The sequence below is a fragment of the Antrostomus carolinensis genome, unplaced genomic scaffold, assembly GCF_000700745.2.
Source record: "Antrostomus carolinensis isolate BGI_N321 unplaced genomic scaffold, ASM70074v2 scaffold19480, whole genome shotgun sequence".
NCBI classification, from domain to species: domain Eukaryota; kingdom Metazoa; phylum Chordata; class Aves; order Caprimulgiformes; family Caprimulgidae; genus Antrostomus; species Antrostomus carolinensis.
In genome coordinates, this window is record NW_010289320.1 from 68,195 (window position 1) to 92,059 (window position 23,865).

The 23,865-nt window shown below is 36.2% G+C and overlaps 1 protein-coding gene across 1 annotated transcript in view; it reads left to right on the forward strand.

Annotated features, from left to right (window-relative positions):
• Positions 1 to 23,865, forward strand: part of LOC104526597 (plasma membrane calcium-transporting ATPase 2) — a gene marked incomplete at its 5' end in the record, with an annotated part of 81,150 nt that overhangs the window by 44,576 nt on the left and 12,709 nt on the right. Inside the window, 6 exons of the mRNA XM_029085492.1 lie at positions 343 to 375; positions 1,858 to 1,950; positions 7,981 to 8,022; positions 9,803 to 9,967; positions 12,238 to 12,452; positions 13,940 to 14,182. Of these exons, the coding sequence (XP_028941325.1) occupies positions 343 to 375; positions 1,858 to 1,950; positions 7,981 to 8,022; positions 9,803 to 9,967; positions 12,238 to 12,452; positions 13,940 to 14,182 (791 nt within the window). The remainder of the gene's footprint in view (positions 1 to 342; positions 376 to 1,857; positions 1,951 to 7,980; positions 8,023 to 9,802; positions 9,968 to 12,237; positions 12,453 to 13,939; positions 14,183 to 23,865) is intronic.

Consider the following 23,865-nt stretch of genomic DNA (forward strand, 5'->3'; position numbering starts at 1 on the left):
AGAAACCTGAGATAGCAGAGTAATGCACTGCAGCATGTCATAACTTACTACCCAGAGACAAAGATACTCACAGAGGTGTGTAAGAACTTTCTATGCCAACACAATCTAATTGGGTACCAAGAAAATTCCTTTGCGTTTTCTAATGTTGCTAGCAGCTTTGTGCTAGTGCAGAGGAGTGCCTAGGCAGAGCTGGTAGCAGACGGAGGCCCAACCTCAAATAATGTACTCTCATATATAAACCTACAGTCCTCTGAAATCCTTCCAGTCATAAATGTTTGTTGCAGTCTTATGTGGGTGTATGCTTTTATCGTTCATTAACATTTTGTAAAAATCATCATACAGGTGTGAAACAGGAGGATGGACATCAGCTTCCAGGTAGAGTAAGAATTGTACCGCATCAAATGAAAGGATGAGGCTTTTAGCCAGCAAGCTTTGGTCAAATCAGGGTTGAACTGATGATTAAAATAACTGTCTATGAATCAGTCCAGTTAAATTAAAGATTAATATCAAATCAACAGGATTGTTTGTGGCAAACAATTAAGTGTGCACGCATTGTTGGTGTTGCAAATTTTAATGTTAAGCTTGAGTAATCAGTTATTCTCCAGCAGTAAATTACAGTTTATTAAATGTTGAAATGCATGATTTGCTGTTAGCAGTTCATGCTGTGCTGGTTAGTATGAGTATCCAAATGGAATAAAAAATAAGCATGAGTAACCAAAACAGTTTAAGTTATTACCATCACAGCAATCAAATTTGCAATTGAAATTTTCATGAATGTGGTTGCACAGGGTATGATTTTAAATCCTGTGTGCTGTTTATTTTCTTCTCCCAATTTACCATTTGTAAATAAAACGTGACCATTTTTGTTGAATAACAAACCAGTACAGTGTGAAACAGTCGCTATGGGTCAAGTCCTGAGGAAGTTCAGGATTCTCAATCAGGATTCATTGTAGGACTTCTGTGTTCTATTGTGAAGAGTTAACCAACAGAAACAACCCAAAAGTTATTTTCTCTTATTTGTAGAGATTAATTTTCTAAACTCTAGTAGAAAAAAACTATAATAAAATAATAAAACCTTCAAGTTTTCCACCTTCTTATTAGGAAATATTGCTTGACCGATTTCACTAATATGCAGGTCATTGTTGAAAACAAAAAAAGGATTTTTTTTCCTGATACTCTCTTTATTTCACCACAGAACAGGCAATTACATAGTATCAAGTGTTCATTCTCCTCAAGACTATATTTGCCATTTTCACATACAATATTGAAAAGTTTAATGTTTCTACTCAGATCAATGTGCCTGTTAATTAGGTTTAATAACCTAGAGCCCATAGATTGAGCCCATGTTGGACTGAGATGGATCAGCAATTGTACATCATAATATACAACTTTACATAAAATACAAAATACATAATTTTGTATATACTATGTAGTAAGCTGCAAATTCCAAAACTACTCCTTCATTGTGTAAATTCATTAGCTCAAGGGAAATATTTCAACTAGTTTAATATTTGCATAACATTATCTCAAAGTAAAAAAAATTACACATAAAAGGACCAAAGCCATAGTACTGTGTACAGTCAGTTCTCACCAACTCTTTAACTTTGTTAAATGTTTTTCATATTAATTTATTATTATTATTTATTTTTCCATGTCTGAGTTTTTGCCTTATTTTGTAGCACCTTTGTAATGACATTTTGCTTTTGCAAGTTATGTTAATTAATTTTAAAAGATTGATTTTGGAGAAAAAGCCATAATATTCCATATTTTTTTTGTTTTGTCGTGTGCATTTGTTCATGTTGTTGTTATGATTATTATTATTTATTGCCTTTTTTTTTATCCATTGTTACTCAGTAGATTCTTCCCATCCCTCCTCCCACCCTCCTTCAGCTACAGATGGTGCAGCAGGTGCAAATGCCACTGATAATGCAAATGCCAGCTTAGTCAATGGTACGTCAAGAACACCTAGCTCATTTGATTTGATAGCTTTCTCTCCTGACTACGTAAGATTCCCTCTTCCTTTTACGAACTGCACACATGTTGTACGTGCATGTCATTACCCTCTGAGAGATCCTACTCCATAAACTGTAGTAGCTTATGAGATGCCACAAAGATGCTGCGACTTATTTACTTATTCACACAGAATTAAGCATGGGAGAGGAAGAAGTAGAAATTATTATCTATTTGCCATTAATTAAAACTTTTTGAGTTGTCTTTATGTGAAGTTTCATTGTAAAGCTCTTCTTTACACATTTTTCAGCATAGATCTGAAGAATTCCATGATAAATGGATTATATCTTCTTTCCTTCTCATGTGGCACTCTCATAAGTGTTCATATAGTCTACATGTAGTTCTGAGAAATAGTGCTGGGGTCAGGAGTCTGGCTCAATTTCAGCTAACAATGCTTTAGGAATAACTTTTGCTACTTTGAGCATCTTTTTTGGAAGAAACTGACTGAAAAATTATGTTTGTTGATGTTTGTGTATGCCCTTAGATAGTGATCATCTAATGAGCCTGCCTGTATTTACTAAAAAGAAAAAAAAAATTAAAAGTTACTGTAGTCATTTTTGACTGTTTCTTAGTACAGATTCTTGACCCCACTTTGTAGCATGCAGATATTTCAGTATCTCTTCTAATAGTCTAATTCCAGTATTAAATGGAATAGGTCAATATTAGTCTAGGAATCAGCTGTATTTTTCTTATCATGCAATACATTAGTCTTTATTTGCCGTAGAAAACTTTCCCTCTTGGCTTCCCTCTTGTACAGCACCAATAATACTGACAAAAATAATTCTAATTCTCACTGTGTTAGTGATAGAAATTTTTTTCCATGCAGGTCAGTAGTTGTTGCATTATGCATGTGAAACTGGAGTTTCTGACGTAGCAACGCCAACTACTAAACAAGTACTAAGATTTGCTAGTGTAATATCTTATTTAAAGCAATAGGAAATCTTTGAGCCTATTTTTAAATGATTTTATTACAATTTAGAAGAAACATGTAACCAGATTTAAAATTTTACTCCTGCCCATTCCAAGTTTGCTGGAAAACTAGGATTTACAGTCCCTACCTCTCACTGCACGACAGGAACCTCTATCACCTTGGTTCCAACACCCCAATTTCAGATTCCTTAGAGACATAAGAACTGGGAGATTAATGATGAGTGTTTCATTCTCCATTCTTTATGCTCTATAATTCTACTCTGTTGTATGTAAAATAAACATGTGCATACAACAAAGTCTTACCAGATACCCTCCTTCAGTCCTGCTGGAGACTCCAGTATGACATCTATGCTCAGTCCTGCAAGTTGCTGAGTACTAAGTTAAGCATCTGCTGAAGTGCTGTGATGGATGGGAGCCACTGCTCAGCAAGATGCAGAACTGAGTCCGAAATTGTTCTAACCTGGTCTCTCTGTTAGCAAGTTTTAGTTGCCTGGTAAATATCTGTTGTGTTTGGTGTAATGTCTGAATTTTGAATTTAATATGTAAATTGAGTCCCGAGGGATATTAAATCCGTGTCTTAAGTAAGTATGTGATTTCTCATCATCTTCTCTCCCATCAGAAACAAGTTACTGTCCCTCCTTATCCTGGATTTGAGAGATACTCAATTCTTTTCAGCGCAGGAAGTGTAGAAGTCAGTTTTTTGTGCAGCTGAATAAGTTTTTGCTTTTAACTGAGGTGAGGCAGTTGAATTAATTCTGCAGATCTTTGATCAACGTAGAAAGGAGATAATTTCCACAATTCAGCTTACCTGAGAGGAGGACGTAGACTTGGCAAGTAGAGTTAGATCCGAGTGCTTTGAACACGTCTGCTAAATTGCCAAAGTCTGATTTCTGTTTATACTCTACATTTTTCTAGTCAGCAGTGACAATGACTTAGAGAATATTTAAAATGTAGATATGTTTTGAAGGTGAGAAAGGAAGGAAAAAAATAAGTTCTAAAGCAAGGAGACTAAGTTTATGTAGATATTTTTTCAGTCTGGATGAAATGCATTTTTTCAGTAATGTCTGAGAATTCTCCCTGAGGTGTGACTGGAAACAAGCATTTTTTCCTAAAGTCTAGTACCTCTGTGTAGAAAGAAAAAAGAAAATTTTCTTTTAAAAAAAGAAAAAAATATTACAGAATTGAATAGCTCAGGAAATGCTATTGCTTGTTACTTGAAAATCAACTCATTACCATTTCAAATAAAATACTGTTATTGTCTTAGTTACAAGTTAAGGTTATGAGCAGATCAGAAAATGTTACAGAAAGGTAGCAATTCCTGGAAATTCATCTAATTTTCAGGTACTGTATTTAGAAAAGGTAAATTTTTAAAAAGAAAATATGGGAAGCAGCAATCCCTATTTATAGGTTGTTCACCCCCAAATTTGATTTCCTTAGAGGAAGGAGTGCTTATTGTCCAGTAGAGCACTACTCGATTCCTAAATCAGGATTTCCATGTTGGGTTTCTTTTGGCATTTGGTACTCTGAGAATTTGTTACTTAAAAATATATTCTGCTATAGAAACACCATAGCAGACTCAGAGCGATGTCTCAGCTGAAATACTTCACATCTCCTGTTAATTCTGTCAGTTCTGGCATATGTACCCTACTCTTCAATTCTTGCAAAGTAATTTGCAGTTTCAATATGTTTTAAATTATTTTCTGAATTGTACATGAGATTATTTAGGGAGGTCATAGAAAAATTATCTCAATCTTCCTATTTGATACAGTGGAATCAGATTTACTGTTTTGTAGTTAACCTGTGTTTTACTAATGCATTGGCTCTGATATCACACTGCATGAAAGAATTCCTAGTGATTCACTTCAGATACGTTTGGTGTCACTTTTCCCCCCTGTATAGATTTGCAATGTGCATCTGTTCTTACTGGCTGCAGAATATAACGGGCTTGGCATGTAGAGGGCTGTAACTCATTTCTATGGCAAGATGAGACATTTTGGAAAGTCAGTAGGGTATTTTGCTCCATCACAGCACATGAGAACATAACCCTTATTACTGGCTTTGGCTGATTCTAAGCAGTTCCTCCAATGAACATGTAATTTCTAATGCCAGCGTTAGGGCTTTGTTATTCTGTCTCACTGACTCGTCATAAACAGCTGGGGGAAAGCTTCTTGGAAAGTTTTATTTGAAGATTTTGGGGTAAGAACTTTGGCAGTAGTGGTGCCATGGGTATGTTCCAAGAGCTGGAAACTTTATAAGGCAAAGGCAAGATGCAAAGCATTTTATATGCAAATTCAAAACCTTCAAAGCAACTGCAGGATACAGCTCGTATTAGGAGGCTCTGTATTCTTTTCTAAACATTCTGAATTTTCATCTTTGCTTAGAAAAGTGGTAAAAAATACACTCAGGTTAATTTCTTCAGATTCAAGACGCAAACGTTGTTCCTTTTACATACTTATTTCCAAAAAAAGAAGAGAATAAAAATATTGCAAAATTATGTAAAAATATATTATCCTTTTGAAGAATTATAGATAAAATGCTATCAAAATATTAACAAATGCTTATCCTTTTAATGTTTCTAACCAATGCACAAAGGTCAGAAAGATGGGATAGTATTTCTGGTCCTAGCAGTAACTATAAGGATAAGGGATTTCTCAGCAGTAGTGATTCTATTGTCTTAATTTCTTTCTTTGTTCATAATGGATAGCCAACTGCAGGCTTAAAAATATTTGGAACAGGAAGAAAGTAATCCTTTACAGCATTCTTTTCTTCATCATAGTTACATAAATTACCTATTATTTGTTATTCTAAATAATTGTAATATAATTAGCTGTGATTACTTCCCCTACCTTGTCCCCCAGTAACCCAAGTGCAGTAGCTGCTGAGGTTAAGAATGTATTTCTTAAATCCTTACATTTACATTGTTGTTAATGATTGTCCAGTTTGGGTATTGGTATTTTTAGGTAGCCAGGGTAGGTGACTTGTTAGTGTAATTCATTATGACAAGCCTGATACCTCTATTAAATAGCAAATATATATATCATAAAGGTAAATCCTTTGAGTCACACAGAAAAATAATGGGTTTGTGTTGCCCGTTATGAAAGTCATGGTTTGAGGGGTTCTTGTTGGGTTTTTTGTTTGTTTGTTTGGGGTTTTTTTCAAGTTGAAGAATCTTCAATTATACTGCTTTAAGGTTTTTAATTGTTTTCTGAAAAAGGAACTATAGAGCAGGACATAGAGCAGACTGTCTGCTCTAAATTAATGTTTTCTAGTTCTTATAGAAGGCTTTATCCTCTAGCCAGAAATCAGAATCTCTAGAGATGTTTTATGTCTTCCACCAACTTTATTAAAAACCATTCTAAGAAAAACAGCCATTAGGCAGATAGCAAGTTCAACTACACAGTGGATGCAAAAATTCTTAAGCAGATTTCACAATGAAAATGAACTTGGTTTTGTTCAGGTTCATAGATTCAGGTCCCGTGGCAAAACATAAGTTTTTGGAAGAAAAGATACAACTTTTTGAAAAGTCATGTTATAGCTAAGGTGGGAATAGGGTTAGAAATGCAGAGAAGTAGGTGCTGCTGGATGATTCACTTCAGCATCCTTTAGTGGTCCATCTGAGTACCGAGGTGATGATACCTAGTGGAACATCCCTTCCTTTGCTGTAATTCTCTGCTGCTGACTTTCTAAGTGCTGGTGCAGCCTATTCGTATGGGGTGAAATGTTCTAGTGATAAATTCCTCACTGATTTGGGCATTTTTGCTTTTTGAGAGGGAAGTTTGTAGTGATCTCCCAATTACTGAAAATACAAACATGCAAGAAATGCATCTCAGCCTTTTAATTTTGTTACTATTTATTCATAGTATAGAGTGAAAAAAAAAAAAATCATATTTTAAAGCATAATTTCTGATGCCTTAGTGTGCACGTCAGTGCCAGCTGTATTACTGTAGGAAGTTGGAAGAGCAGGACTTACCTGCTGTCATCTTTTTTTATAAACTCTAATGATACTTTTCTTATTAGTATGTGTCAAAAACCTTGTAAAGGTGTTTGAACCATTAATTGTCCTTAGCATTAGTTTTTTACTGTGCATTATACATAACTACAAAAAGAGAATGTAATCCATTCTGAATGTAGTGCTTATAAAACTCTAGTAGTCTTTTTTGCAAGATAAATTAATATATAACTGTGAATTTCATAAGGGATTCCAACAAGACTTTTTTAATACGTTTGAAATAATTTACTGGTTATTCTGAATACCAAAATTTTGTACACTCTAATTTGCATTTTGCCATTTTTTTATTTCACATACACTTTTAAATGCTGTATTTTCATTTAAAAAAAAAACAACAAAGTAAGAACTTTGGTATGGTAAGACTATGCATAGCTAAAATACTAAATTGGAACATACAGATGCACTTGGCAAATCTTTCTTTAGGATAAATCTCAATATAGGATGATCACATGACACTGATATTTACAGGAGAAACTTGCTAAATAATACAACTAAGTGAGGAAGATGTAATTTTAAAATAATGTCTGATTTACATTTTTAAATTTACATTTATTAACACTGTTATTTATATTATTTTGTCCTAATTTACAAAACCAATAAATTTAATTCTGGAATGCATTAAGAAAGTCACACTCTATACTGGTGTGTGCCAGCATTACACCTCTGGGTTTTTTAAGTCCCAGCTCTCTAAAATTTAAGTTCAGGAATATTACTCAAATTCTGCTTTCTACTGGATTCTTTTTATTAGTTTCACCCTCTTAATTTATGTGATTTGATCAGAAATACATGCTGATATGTAGTATTTTACATGTTACAGCATTGAACTCGAGTGCAGTTCTTTGAACGTGTCCCTCTCAGTTGTCCGTGCCTCTAAGTAAACATGTGATGACAATGGCTACTGATCATAAAGAAGTATCTGTAACATGCTCATTACTTCTGTCTGCCCTTTTTATTTAAATTCCCATTTTCATGTTCTGTCTTGGGTGAAATTGTTTACTGTCTGTTGTCTGTTGAAATTTTTCATCATATAGGCAAAATGCAGGATGGAAATATGGAGAACAGCCAGAACAAAGGTAATCTTCTTTCATATTAAGGAGGTTGTGGATTTTGTTTTTAGCATGTAGTTAAATTCTATTAAAAAAAAAAAAGAAATGAAAATTTGTGATTTGTGCCTGTGTGTAAAAATTGCCCTGTTGTTCAAAGAGAATTTTTTAAAAATACCAATCAACCAAACCCAACAAAAAAAACCTACAAAAGAAATTGTAACTTAACAGAATTTTGATATATCAAATATTTAGGATAAGAGAAGATCAGTATTTCTAATAAACTATTTGTGGATGATACTTTCATGTCACAAAGTTCATTTGAATTCATTTTCTTGTGCAAGTTCTGTATGCTATGTATTGTTAGTGAATTTCCAACCCTATTTTTGGTATGTCTCATCATCTTTGGTGTTTAATGGCATTGTATGGACATATTTTCATTTGCGGGGAGAAGGTAAAGTGACACAAAAGGCAACTTTAAAGCCAAGAGGTTATTTAGCAATGTAGAAGTGTATTCTAAGGATAAATAATAGGGAGGTTAAGAATCTCAGGAGTTTCTTATTTAGTTTACACTCTCAGGAAGAAATTGAAATAAATATTTTGCTTTCTCTGAAGCAAAGTCATAGTTCCCTTTTTATTATATGAAACACAGCTGTCATGATTTCTTTGGGTTATGCTGAATAAGTAAAGTAAACTATAACTTCCTCTTCTCAGATAATTCTATAGATTGCAAAGGTGGTAGATCAGAAAGTGAATAAACTCAGTTGTTAATGGTACAAAACTATTAAGTAATATTATATTAAATTAATATGTTTTGAGGTTAGATAGATAGACAAATTAGTTTTCCAGGTCAAATAAGCATGGTTTTGTACAATCTGTTCATGAATGTCAAAGCAAAGCTGCTTCATCTCATTCTATTTAACTTATGTTTGTGTTCAATACAAAACCAACACATACACATATATAAACTGGAATGTCATTGCTTTTAAAAAACATGTCTTTCTCTTAAAAATTTCCTTGCATTAGCATTCTTTCAAGAAAGGATGGTTTAGCCTTTAAATTATAAGGCTTTTTATGGGAGAATGATGATGGTAACACCATCTGACCTGATGGTTAAGTTACTTGAATACTGAATGCTAGGGAAACTTTTTAAGTCTGGTATTATCTAGAATAGTGGTTCACAAACTGTGGTCCACTGGTCACTGAGGTGCCCATGCAGTCAAGAGAAGTGGCGCACGCATCATCTGTGGAACCACAGTGCCTTTAAAACGTTGTCATTAGAAGTATGATTATAAGGGTGCATTGTGATCTGAGACAAACCAAAATATAGAGATATCTAGACTGTCTACTTGCCAAAGCATTTGAGATCTGCTATTCTAGGAAATCCTGCAGTGCTGATGTACTGTTACTTGCCAAGTAATTTGCAAGACATTAAGTGATATATATGTGTATAACACAGAGTGTCATTGGTGGCTTTAAAAAAGAAAGAATAAGTAAAAGAATAAGTAAAAATCAATGGTTTTCATGTACTTGACAAACAGCATATTACATACACCATTACATTACGTACGTATGGAGTGCACATGGGTATGCTTGTACATTTGTGCCCCTGCAGAACCCCACTGGGTCTCCTAGGGGCACCTGTCTGCCGTGGGGGTGAAGGGTAATTCTGTGCAGTGCCAAACATGTGTGGCAATCAGCCCCTGCCACCAGTGTTGAATGGTTGCTGGTTGAATTCAGTAAGTATCAACACTAAGATAAAAAGAATGAAGAATAGTTTTGGAGTAACAGTTTTGTTCTGCGTTATTAGCCAAGCAGCAGGATGGGGCTGCTGCCATGGAGATGCAGCCACTGAAGAGTGCAGAAGGGGGAGAAGGAGATGACAAAGATAAGAAGAAATCCAACATGCACAAGAAAGAAAAATCTGTTCTTCAGGGAAAGCTGACCAAGCTGGCAGTCCAGATAGGCAAAGCAGGTATGACTGGGTAACTGACCGAAGAGTGGTGTGTTATGCTAGCAACAAAGACTTTGAAAACAAATTATTCTTAAAAAGGATAGCCCTTTCTTACTGCAGTGTTTAGAAATGGGTCATCATAATACCGTTCCAAGGATAGTATGTGGTATTGAAGATCTTTTATTCTTCTAAAACTCAGCTTTGACTGTCAAGAAACTGGGAGCTCTGGGCAACTTGGATGGTAATGAATATTTGAATCAAAATGAAATGTAGTTTTTCTCATGGGCAATACTCCCAAGTGCAGTAATTATATATTTAATTCGCTCTCACCTTAGAACTTCTGAGTACACAGTTTCAGAAGCTCTAGTATAATCTCAAAATCACACAGTATTTCCCTCTTATGGATTCTGAAATCATTCTGTCCTCTCTTAATAACCATATTCCTGCCTTCCACCCAAATATGACACAGCTGTTGACTCTTGTACCCAGCACCATCTGGTCCCTACTGTTAGAAGTAGCACCTCTTCTCCAATATGTAGCTAGAAAGTGAAAATCTTTCATAATCACATAATGTTCATTAGGTTCATTTTTCTAGTGTTATTAAGGAGATCTTGGTATCTGTCCAGATCCTTGGCTGAGGCCCTACAACAGATTTCTAGCTTTACCTCTGTTCAATCTCCTTTATCCTTCTTTACCAGTCTGATTTATACCCCTGCTGTTCCTTCTCATTCCTTTCTAAATTCATTGCACTTAGCTGATCACATAACCCCAGGATGCCACTTCTGTTTTTTTGCCTGAACAGTGCGTGACTCAGAATCTCTGCTTATCATCTCTTCAATATCCAGTTTCATGCTTTGCCCAGTTTCATATTCCTCAAGCTTCTCTGCTTTGTTGCCAGTTGTACAACAGTAGTATGCATTGATACAAAACCACTTCATTTCTCATGATCCCTGATTTCTTAGATTAAGTACCTTTCTGCATTGTCTTCTGATGATTGCTCTCTTTGGTATTTCGCCAGCCATATGAATATCACTTTTAAAGTAATTGTATAGGGCTTTCTAACCCTAATGTGGACAGTAATATGAATTAAACTAATTAATCATTGCCTCATTTGTTTTTTCTTTGTCTTCGGGCAATCTATGGGGATGTCTTGCATTGTCATGAGTATTTGCCTGTACAATGTTTTAATGGATTTTCCTTTATCCTCTGGCATTTAGTGGTCTCCCCAACTCATCTGTTTCCTGTCAACCTTCACATCCTTCAGCTTACCAACTTTTTTTTTTTTTTTTAAACTTCTGTCAAGACATGAAATTCACAGCCTTCTGCTTCTACTGTATGGTCTCATTAGAGAGAAATTAATTTATTTTGAAATGCAGGCTTAACTGTTTCATAGAAACCTGCCAAAGAACAACAATCATAGCAAGGCAAATAGATGTTCTAATGGAGTTTTTATTTGGATACTCAAATCCAGAAACAAGACTGTGGAGGAGGAGAGTTGTCTTAGCAAAGTCTGTGTCATTGGGAGAGCATATTCAGTCTGGGATCTTTTGCTGGATTCTGTGAAATATTTATTAGTATCTCTTGTGCTATACTGTCAGTGTTGTACATCTTTTGAGCTTCTCCTCATAAAAAATAGGCACTGTTTGCATATGTCCCTTTGAAAGGGAAAACCTTGGAAACACTAGTATTTATTACATTTTCAAGAAAAACAATTAAAAACTGCTCTGTGGATGATTCTGCATTATTACCTCATTGTATTCAGCCAGACACATCAGTCGGGCTTTTCTAAAATGTTTTATACAGCAACATAAACTACAGGAGACTCCTTTTCCCAAGCCTCTCAAGATAAGCTTATTTAACAGAAAGATGAGTGTTTGGATATGGATAGACCAGTAATTTGTAAATGATGGAGGTTAAATGGACAGATAAATTTTGTACCAGGAAAAGTAATGTACTAAATTGAAAAATTTAGCTTAAGCAACAGCAGAACTCGTGTTGAACTAGACTGACTGAGAAGTTTTAAAGGCAGCAGTAAGATGGTGCTTAAAAATTAATGCACTGTGATTCAGCTATTCTGTAGAATTTGGTGAATATATAGCTGTTGTAAATGTATTATAGTAATGTTTTTTTCTAGATTGTAAAATTTACCATTGATGTCATTATTGGTACTGGAGAAAAATGTCATGTAGGATAAGAAAATAATTTCCTATCCAATTCAAATCTTAAATTGCTAATTGTGCATGTTTTTAATTGTGTTTTGTTTTATGGTAATTGATGATTTTTGTTTTCAGGTTTGGTGATGTCTGCCATCACTGTAATCATTTTGGTACTATATTTTGCCATTGACACATTTGTGGTCAACAAGAAACAGTGGTTGCCTGAGTGCACTCCTGTCTATGTTCAGTATTTTGTTAAATTCTTCATTATTGGTGTTACTGTACTTGTGGTTGCTGTTCCTGAGGGACTTCCACTCGCTGTCACTATTTCTCTGGCTTACTCTGTAAAGGTAAGAAACACTAAACATAATCATGGGAGAAAAATGCTGTTCAGTTGATTTTGCTAGTAACTTATTCTTCGGGTTTTATCAGATGTGATTAAAGTCAGCCTGCAAATTAGTGTGTGCAAAATGTTAGTGAGAGTTAAACTGTGCTTTATATGGAAAGCATTTCTGACAAAAATGCAAATGCATGTGTATTCTAATTCATACCTTTAAAACTACACAGTGCAGGAATATCGAACAATAGAAATAGCTACTTATTTTCAGATGTTACCAGGAATTTATTGAGCAGAATTTACTATGAGAATAGTTCAGTCTTTTGATACAGAATAACTTCGTCTTCAAATTTTCTTGTGCAGTACAGAGTCCTGAGATGGATTTGAAGTCTTCAGGAACACATTCTAAAGGAATTAAGAGTTTCACTGGAGCTTTCTTGTATTTTCATAAATGCAATTGGTGTTGTCTGTAGCCAATGTAAACGATTCTACTAGGAAATTAAAGAGGATTAAAATCCTGGACTTGTGGATTACTCCATTATCCATCTAGGAGTTTTCTCAGATTGTTTTAGCAATTTAGTCAGATGGGCCTTATGTAAACATTCTGGGAAGCCTAGATGAAGATTTTGTAAAGTTTATTTCCGTTTAATGTGTAAACAAGTTAACATATGAATGTTAGGAAGGAATAGCTTAATTTATATGTTGCCAAACTTCATTATTATTAGGAAAAAAGAGCACATCTCAAGCATGAGATTTTACTGATAAAGACTGTAGCTGCTTTAAAAAATACTTTCCCGTTCTCCTGGTGTCCTTCACCCGACATGTGTATCTATAACTGTAGTATCAAGCTGCAATACAGCTTTGTGTACAACTGTTCATGTTGTGCCCCATAAGACAGTGTCTGAAAGTAAGGGTCAGGTGGTTGGGCACGGAATTTTTTTAATATTAAAAACATATAAACAAGGATAACATGTATGTCGAGGATGACTGTGCATCTTGTGAAAAATATGCACTGTGGAATGAAGTATTCTGTTGGCTTTTTGTGGGCGTGGAGTCTTTTTTTTTTTTTTGGTTAGTTTCTTTCTTTGCCAAAATGTACAGTCCCTCTATGTGCTGCAAGGTAACACCCTGGCATTGGAAAGAGTATTAAAAAGAAGTCTAATATTTGCTACAATTACGCTGTTTTAAAAATCCTGTTACCTTCAGTTTCTATAGCTAATCTTTGCTGTTCTAGCTATTCCTTAAAATGTATATGTACTGCAAAAAATGATGCAATTATATCTGTCTATCAAAGGTAAAATTATTTCAGGGATGGTCACTGCTTGGTTGTCTGTAACTAGGGGCAAGTTATTGTCCCTGATTAAAGCTCTGGTTTAGTGAGCATTTTGTTCTACTGAACAAGACTAAATAGGTGCTTTTTTGCTTTTTATAACTGATATTAAAAATCTGTCAAAGCAAATCTTGAAGGTTTTTTTTACTTTGCTTTTTTTTTTTTCTCAGAAAATGATGAAGGATAACAATCTGGTCCGGCACTTAGATGCTTGTGAAACTATGGGTAACGCTACAGCCATCTGCTCTGACAAAACAGGGACGCTAACAACCAACCGGATGACCGTGGTCCAAGCCTACGTTGGTGATGTCCACTACAAAGAGATCCCTGACCCAGACTCTGTACCCACCAAAACGCTCGATTTGCTGGTTAACGCAATTGCTATCAACAGTGCGTACACCACAAAAATTCTGGTAAGGAGGCTTTTTCTGTCAATGAAATGAAACGTAGGAGAAGGAGTTGTGATTTTTTTTTTAAGCATTGTTAATTCCTTAACATCTTGTTGTTGATTATGAAGCCTTAAGTACCGCTGAGGTCCTTGAAATGAGAACAGGTGCTGTGAAAACGATGTATTTGTGAAAATTTCACAAAAACTAAAACCCAGGACAGTATTTTAGGTTTTTCTTTTAAGGGTAGGGGTGTACTTGTAAGTACAAGACCATGCTACATTTTAACAACCCCTGCTGCTGTTAGATTGGGATGGCCCGTTTTCGGTGCAGGTAAACTTGCTGACACAACTAGTTTTCACTGAGACTTCATATATTTAAAATTATTTTTCTGTGTCTAATAATCTTCAGTTAATTCTCAAACAGGACAAATTGGATTGGTTAAATCAGTGAGGTTAATGATCTTCATTCTGGTTTCAAGTGAATTACATCCAGAAGTATTTTATTCAGTCTGGCAAAATGGAAATATCATGTTCACTTGTGGCATTAGATCTTCTGTTCAGAGCTAGTTAAGAGACTGAAAACTTTTGCAATTCCAATAGATTTGTTCTTTGAAAGGTCAAGCTTAATTGCAGAACAAATACATTTTTTTGAGTTTATGAATTTATGTATTGTCCTTTTTATAGCTCTGTGCTGAGCTGTGTAATAGTCTTGCGTGCAGTTCACGTTTGTTTTAAAAGTAATTTCTTAAAATACAATCACAGAAAATGATTGGTGAAATACTACTGAGTGCTGGAACATATATTTTGTTTAATTCTTGCTATGTAAATATCTGGATATTAGTAATAATCGACACTTAGAAGAAGAACGTTTAGAGAAACCTGACACAGATATGCAAAGGTGTTTTTGAAATGAATGCTTCTGAGGGTTGTTTAGCCAGGGTCAGTGTCTGAAGTCAAGCCACAGCTTAGGCACCCTTTGGACATTCGTCTGTGCTGTGATGTGCTCACTCTTCTGTTCTCACTGAAAGCTCTCTGGAAAGGGAAATGTGGGGAGAACCAGCCCCTGAGGCAGCTTCAGCCACTTCCTACATCAGGAGTGGCCAGGGACTCACACAAAGCCTCCATCAGCTCACAAAGATCCTGTTAGTTGCCACCTTGAGCTGAAATCAGCCAGCAACGCGAGTGCAGCTCTGCTGTTACACTGTATGGCCAAATAGCTCTAGTCAGCTCAGGCTGGAGTGAGTCCTCTGGACTTTGAACTCAGATACCCTGGAAAAGCAGAGCTCACTCAGCTACGCTCTGGTGTCAGCTGTAAGCTTCCAACTAACAGCACCGGTTCCCAGCTGAATCCTGGATATCTTTTTTCTATGGTCTGTTGAGGTCAGAATCAACCAGGTTAGCTGAAAGGAAGGATGGGCCTTCCATCCTCAGGAGGTTCAGTGTAAGTGCTCAGTGGGGATATTTTATGGCAGTGGCTTTTTGGCATCTAATTTGTGTATTTGTAAATTAGTGAGAATATTTTACTATTGTTGGGTAAATCGTGCTTTCACGAATCAGTATAACATTTGATTGTTGGGGAGAGGAACATACATCTTGGTAATTTTAATGCTGTTACAGCCTGAGTCAGGTCTTTTTCTCTAAGAAAGAAAAATAGAATCTAACTCACGCTCAACATCAACACACAGGCTGGGATTAAGACAAGGCAATACAGACAAACTGGGATAAAGGATAGCAGGTGGCTTTGTGTTTGTATAACTGCTGCAGTGGTAATCCTGGTCACTGGCGTCAGTCCCAGCTGATGACTTTGGGAGAGCTTTTAACGTTACCAACATTGGCAAAATTTTCCTCATTCCTAGGAAATAACGCAGAGAAGGGCAGGCAGCTTGGTTGGTAGTTAAGTCAGGTGTAACTGGCAGAGCAAGACTCAGTGCCAGCAGTGCTGCTTTTGTTTTATATTTTGCTGTTAATTTTAAATGCTTGAGACCAAACACAGTAACAAAGTATTTCTGTTCAGCTTCCGTACCATTTCACCCTCTCTGAATCTTGGAATACTTTTAGGTTTCTGAGTGAGGCATGGGAAGGCATCAGACTTTCCAGAGTGATGCATCTGTAATATTAAGTTTCATGTTCTGTCTCTGTCTTGTGGTAATAGTTTCATTTGACTGAAAAATTTCTGATCAATATTAGTTCTAAAATTTCACTTTGGTCTCAATATAATTTTGATTTATTTTGTTTTTAATCTGGCTTGACTTCATTGCTCCTTGTTGAAATCAATTATGTGTGCCTATTAAAAAGTCAATGTTTCACCATTTCAGTTCTTTATTAGCTTTGCACAGAGACTGATTCTAAAATTGATAAATGGGTGAAATCCTTTGGAAATCACCTTTGTTCTGGATGCATATCGGACAACTACTTGAACTGATCTGTGCAAAATTAATGGTGATTTTTTTAGCTATTATAACAGCATCATAAGATCATGCCTGGTGGCATGGAGCCCATGAGAACAGCATCTCCTGTGTCAGAGGAGTTCGTTTTGTTCATTGTTTATAACAAGCTTAAGCTAAAGCTTAACAACAAGGTATAGTTCCATAGCCCTCGTTCATTTTAAATCATAAATAAATACAGTAAAAAATACGTAAGGGAGCTGTTTCCAGGATGAAGCACACAGAATTATTTTTCTAGCTGCTAATAATGAATGCGTACTTGTGCACTCACTCTTAGAGCATACTTAATCAAATTGTGAATATCAGCTCAAACCCAAAGGGCATATGAGCGTTACGTCACTAAGATGAAATTTTACATATTCTATTTTTAGTTATCTAGTTATGCATATGCTGTGAATTGTGCTTTGTATGAACTTCTGTTCAGAGTGATCACATACGGGACCATAAAATTAGTCAAGATGCTCTGCTGAATGAGAAATATTCCCTCTTGCATTGTCTTTTGATTAAGGGGCAATTGAACCATTGATACAAATATAAAAAGAAAATCATATCACTGCTAGGGATAAAGGATTTTAATTTCCCTGAGAAATTAAATACAAATTATTCCAACTGAACAATAGGATCATTAAATATAGTTGTTTTTAATGATTTCCAAGGATTAAGTTGCTGGGTGAGCTGATTTTGCATTCTGTTAGCTTCAGAGCAACTTTAATGCTGGTTTTATGCTGTTTATGTGAAGCTGTTCTCCAGAAAACCTTTCTTTTCTTGTGTTCATGTTTTAGATAGCTTTCCCACATGGAAGTAAACATTAGACTTCATGCTTTTTCATGTGAGCTGTGATGAGGACTGCAAAGCATCTCTTCCTCTGAAAACAAAATTTGCATTTTGGGAGTACTTTGCACTTGGGGCAGAAGTACATTGATCTTGACTGTTGTGGAGCAAAAATGAAATACAGACTCCAAATACCAGAACTAGTGATTTGTACTCTTCTGTTGGGCTCTTGCTTGCATAAATTGAGTTTTCATTAGAAAAGTATTTCTTTTTCTTCTAATGTCCGGAAAACTGTCAAAGGGCATAGATGCCATGCTTGCTGGATGGGTGTAACGTGTTCTTATTAAGATGAGATCACAATTAGTATTTAGTTGAGTGATTTTCAGCAGTGGTGGAAAAGACCCAGCTGAACGCGGTGTTGTTAGGATCTACCACAGGCATTTCATTTGGTACTTGATAGGTGCTTAGGGAGCAAAAAAGCTACTTCTGCCTATATGAGGTGGATATCTGGGTCTGCACCAGGAGGACTGTTTTCAGTTCTGACAATCTGGAGTATCCTTTACTGCATTTACACAGGGTGTGGCACAATGTAGTGACATCCTTTAACCAAGGGTCTCAAAGGAAAAAAGACAGAGATGAGACAGAACAGTGCAAAACATTCACTCCCTTCTGCAGCTTCTGCCAACTTAGGAAATGAAGTAAACATGCGTCAGTCTATATGTTAGTCAAGTAATGAATGTGACCTTGTAAAGCTTTGGGAGCAAAAAGGCCTCTATTGGATCAAACCAAAAGGAGTGAATGAAGGAAAAAAAGAAAGATAAAAATAATGTAGACAATATTACTGCAGCCAGAACAGAGAAAGCAATGTTTCCTGTCTATCACGTGGCAGAACAATGCCTGCATAAGACACTATAACATCTGTCTTAAGAAAACAGTGGAAGTTGCCAAGGTTGCTGCCAGCACCCAAATTCCAGCCACGTTCCTACCACAGCCCTAGATGAAGGGTCTTCCCTGTATGTGCAAGCAGACCTCTCCTCACAGGGCTGCAGAGGTGGCTTGGAGGGCCCCAAATAACCCCAGCAGGGAGGAACAGGGATTCCACCGAGTTTTCTTAGGGGGAGAACAATGGTTCCCCTCCATGGGACGCCGAGGACGTGGGCTGGCTGCAGGGGCAGCTGGTGCACAGCAGTAGGGTGGAGCTGCTACAAAGCCTCAGCTGTTCACATTTACTAGGAGAGAAAGGAAAGTGTTAATTCTCCTTTCTGCCTTTGTGTAATTACTATTTCCTGAATGTATAATGAAAGATCTTATTAAAATAAGTGTAACAAAATTTCTAACTTCTTTATTCTGAAAGCAGTTCAAGAGTTTAAGGCACAGAATTTTATTGTTATGAATAAATAGTTCTTTGGACTGATTATCTGATGCAGAATACTGCAATGAATGCACTTCATACTTAATTGGAGGAAAGGGGTGGAGGGAGACTGGCAGAGCAGGGAGGAAACCTATAATATATAAGAACCAGAAGAAGAAATTACATTCTACAGAAGTGAAATAGTAAAAGTAATGGAAAACAAGATTTTAGCACAGCAGCTGCTTTGCAGGTTTAGATTAAAATATACTGTGGGTATTGAGAACATGGATGTAGAAGCCAGGTGAAGGGTTCTTTTTATTTGTGAGGAATATGTTTGCATCCAAAAGAAGTAGAGCTGTCTGGGTTGTTGGGAGACATAGTGTTCTTGTCAGAAATGGTCTTTAAAACGGTGTGCAAAGTACAAAATATGCTTCCCCCTACAGATTTTTTTTTTTTTTTTAAATAAAATTTAAAGACTGGTTTTCATTCATCAGATACTTGAATTAATCTTGTCTATTTTTTAATTTTTTTAATTGGTGTAGTGGTTTCACTTGGCTAGCAGCCAAACACAGCCCCCCCTGACCCAACCCTGCACCTGCAAACTAGACAAACGCAAAGTCCTTCAACTTCCAGCGACAGTTGGAAACATTAGTATGTTATCAGTGTTCTTCTCAAAACAAATCCCACTGAATCCAAAACACAGCACTGTTCTAGCTACTAAGAAGAAAACTAGCTGTCCCAGCTGAAAACCGGGACAATTGATGAAAAAAATTGTCTCAAGAATAATATATATACATGCATGTATTATTTAGCCAACAGAAATTTACTGTCGTTTCCTTTTACCTTTCATAATTTCATCCCTTTCTATATAGTAGGGCTTTCTTGAAAACAGCTTGAAACTTGTTTTAGGGACTATGGATATTTGGAAGTTTCCTACCAAATAATTTAAAAACTTGAGAAGTGGTAGGTTGGTCTGTGAATTTTACCATACATTGTACAATATTATCATAAAGTTACCAATGGTGGAGAAGAGGACTGAAATACCATTTTTTTTTTAACAGCTGCTTGCAGCTCTCTAATTCTTGTCTGACAGAACATAGACCTTTTATCTGTCTATATAATATATTTATACATCTGTGTATTTATATGGAGTCTTGTTTTCAAAATGGAATGGAAGAAGGAGGCCCTAACTGTTTAGGAAAGATGATTTTATTTCTTACACAAAGCTCAAAACCCAGTAGATCAGATTATGCCATACCTATCAGCAGAAAACCAAGAGAATTTATGTTTCCTGAGGCAACAGCAAAAGAGCCCATACTTTATTGTAGCTGTCTGCCAAGGGCAGTCACGCTAAATGAAACTGTTATTGGTTGTCACTAGAATTCTCCTCTTCAAAGAAGAACCATGAGAAAGCAGCTTTTATCCTCTAAACTACATTTTTAGCTATTTTGATATTTGAAATTGGAAAGGTATTTTTACTCTCAGGTACAGTTTTCTTAAAACCTCTTCTCAAGCTCTTTGTTTCTTGTGTTAAAATACAGATAAAATTACCATTTGTTTTTACTGTACGTGAAGGTTGAGGTCATCTCTTATTTTATCCACATAAGTTTACCCATCGCTGTTAACAATGTGCTAAGTTAAAATAGTTACTTCAAAAAACCCCAACAAAAACACATACACAAAAAATGAGGACAGAAATAGGGACAGAAGTGGTAAAAAAAAAATAGTAAGGATAGATTGAGGAAAGCTTTCCTTTATGATAACATTAAATGACAACCCAAGTAAACGGCCTGGCCTATAAATTGTATTTTATTCCTTCTGTACTTCCCTGCCATTAATGTTAAACCACAAATATAACTGGCAGCTCCAGCCGCTGACTTGAAGTCTGTGAAAAAGATCAGTCATTTATCAGACAGACAGGCTGGTTGTCTCTCAAGGCTGCCCTGCCTGTAAGAAGGCAGGTCAGCTTTAGGGAAGAATAGGCAGTGGAAGAAGGAATGAGAACTCCAGAAAGCAGAAGGTCACAGTGAGGGCACATTGAGGGGAAAAAAGGTAAAACTGGAATGTAAAGAAGAAAGATGATTATAACCTGGCAGCAGCAGAGCTCACGCATATTCTTTGTGGTGTGCTCCCCCTGTATGGCTCTCCCAATTTTACTGCATCACATTTTCTCCACATACAGTTGGAAGATTTATCCACAGAGAGGTTTGCATGAGTAATTTTGGACTGGAAGGGTTTGTGTGAATTTTGGTGATGATCTGAGCAGAGACCATCCTTTGTAATGGTTTTCTTACCTCTGCTTTCTTTCCTGCAGGCAATGCTCAAAAATAAATTTCACCTTTAGCTAACATGTCAAGATTTCAGTAACTTGTGTTTTAAGGTTGAGAAGGATGGGGAGGAAGAGGAGGAGTGCTATTTGACAGGCATTTTATGCAAGGATAGATCTGTGGAAGGTTTTATCCTTACGTAATAATCCTGGAAATCAGTAAACAGTGAGAAACCTATCTGGGATGAATTTTTGTGACTTAGCCCATGTAATGGTGCTGAACTGGCTTGTCAGTGTCATCTGGCTTTGGGGGAGGGAGGCAAGAGGAAGGAGCAACTGGTTTGAATCGTATTCCTGCACTGTCACCATGGAATACATTTGGAATGGCAAAATCTTCTACTGCTCCTGTACTTTAAGCCGTCCAGAAAATATTACAGAAGGATGTAGTGAGGGGAGAATCCTCAGCTGGCAGACTGCTGAACTGGTGTGGGAATTCAAAGACACTAATTTTTTCACTGTCTGAAAAAGAACAAGTGGATTTATATGAACTCATGAAGCTCTGCTGCAGGTTTACAGTTTGTATTCTGCAATCTTAGGGCTACAAGAAGTTCCTGAATACACCATGTGTGGAGAAACACAGAGGAAAATCTGCTTTGCAGAAAATAATGCAGAAAATTGGTGCATTATTTTCAGGGTGGCACCTTCCAGCTGAGTAGGGTTGGATTGAGGTCAGTAAGGCTGTCTTATGAGTCAAGTAACTTGAGGATGGCACTGTAAGTCTTGCATTGGCTGCTTTCAGTGTGTTAGTTTGGTCATGGAAATTTGTGAAAATTGTATATGCTCTTGTTTTTGAAGTGCTCAGGTGATGACGTTAAAATACTGTCTGGGGCATTTCTGAGTCTCCAGCTAAATGGTGCATTTGATCCATTTAAAATTAAAAATTTATTTGATTTGACTGAAATTTGATTGATCTGATTTCTAAAAATCTGTATATTTTGTAAGAGTTTTTACTTCAAGGGAAAAACTATTACCATGATAGGTAAATTTGTATCTTAGTTTTGGTATGTTGTTCCCAGAGTGTTACACAACAGTATGATGTGTATATACATTGTAGATGGGAGCAGACAATGCAGGCCAAAGTATCTTTCTATATATAAGCAAGACAATAATCACAAAAAAAAAATCCCAACGATATTTTCTTTACAACTTGTTCATGAAGTCCTTCAAAAGCATTTTCTCAGATCTAGCTAGGCAGGAAAAATCAACCTATAATGTGCATATTATATACTGTGTGAATAATAATTATTAGAGATAATAGATCACGTAGTTAATCGTCTCTGTTTCTGGGAATGGTAATTAGCAGAGTGATGATCTTCACACATCACTTGCCATTGAAGTTCTATATAATAAGAGGTACTGTGATAGTTTCATAGCTTTTCTCACTAAATTAGCTTCTGAGTTAATAACTGAAATAATGATGTTTAGAAAAGACAACTTGAATGTGTAAAGCACAGGACATGTTTCACTATCCCAGTCATACGCTTTCTGCCGTTAGAGGTAGAGGGTCTTTGTCTTACTAGCAAAAAGCTTTTTTAAATAAAGTCTCCTTTTGGAGGAGTTGTACGTGAGGGGTAGAATGGAATCAGCCACCTAGAAAGCTTCTTGGCAGCTGTCAGTGGGATGGATTTAACCTAAGCAAAGAGGGCTTAGGGAGCAGAGATCAGAGCAGGGCTGTCCTGGCAATCTGCTTTCAACACTTGTACCCTCTGGAAGGTTGTGTGTTTTCATTAGTGGGCAGGTTGTCAGAGGCAAGGCAGGTTTCCCCACAGTATGGTAGAAATGTTACAGGTAGAGAAGATGAGAGAGATGTGCCCAGGTGGAGCTAGTCCTTTCAGTGAAGTTCTAATTATACAGTAAACTGTAAAGGAATTTGGCAATAAAAGGACTGCAGCTCCTGTGAACTCTTAGTTCCTTAGTCATCTTTTCTGTCAAAGGGGTGATGGTCCTGCCCCAGCAACAATTGAACATAGGAAGGGAAGATGGATAAATAAAATAAACCTGCACTGTAGAATATAGCATGACAAATCATTCCCATAGTACCTAAAAGTTTATGATCAAGTTAAATTATTTTTTTTTTTATTTTCTTCCCTCACGTGACAAAACCCAAGGTAATAATAATCTCCCTCGTACTTGCCTTCCTTGCAATTGCCAAACTGTGAAGGCAGATTCCATTTATTCCTGTTGCAATAAACAATCACTGCAAAATTATAAACAGGACTGACAGTCACTTGGAAGCTTTTTGTTACCATAATATCATTTACCACATTAGCTGCTTTTTTTTCCTGCTTGCTTGTATGAAAATGAGTAAATTAGATTTTTAACTTGCTATGATGCAACAACTGTTTTTCCTATTACCTTGCATAGGATTTTCTTTTATGTTATTTATCTTCCTTTCATGTTCCTATTTTCCACTCATCTTGTACTGGCAAAAGATGATTCGCTTATAGGGATAACTGCCAACTGTTTCCAGATCCGTCTGTTGATGAATGCAGGCTTTAAAAGTCAATGTTTCCTGCAAGGTATTCCAAAGTGTTTTCATCCAGATATATAAACATTGCTTATTGTTGTCTGATCATTTTTAGGAATTTTTTTTATTATTTTTTTTTTTAAATAAAATATGTCGGCACAATGCATTATTTTAATATGTACTTCTTTTCATGCCTGTGATACCCCACTGAGATAAACTGTCACACTTTGGAGCTGATTGATACGCTGGTCAGAATTTAGTGTTAATACTTTGTAGGGGATGTTGTCAGGGAGCATATTTTCCTGATGGGAGCTTTTGTTTTTTCACGAGTGGGTGTAAAACCACTTAC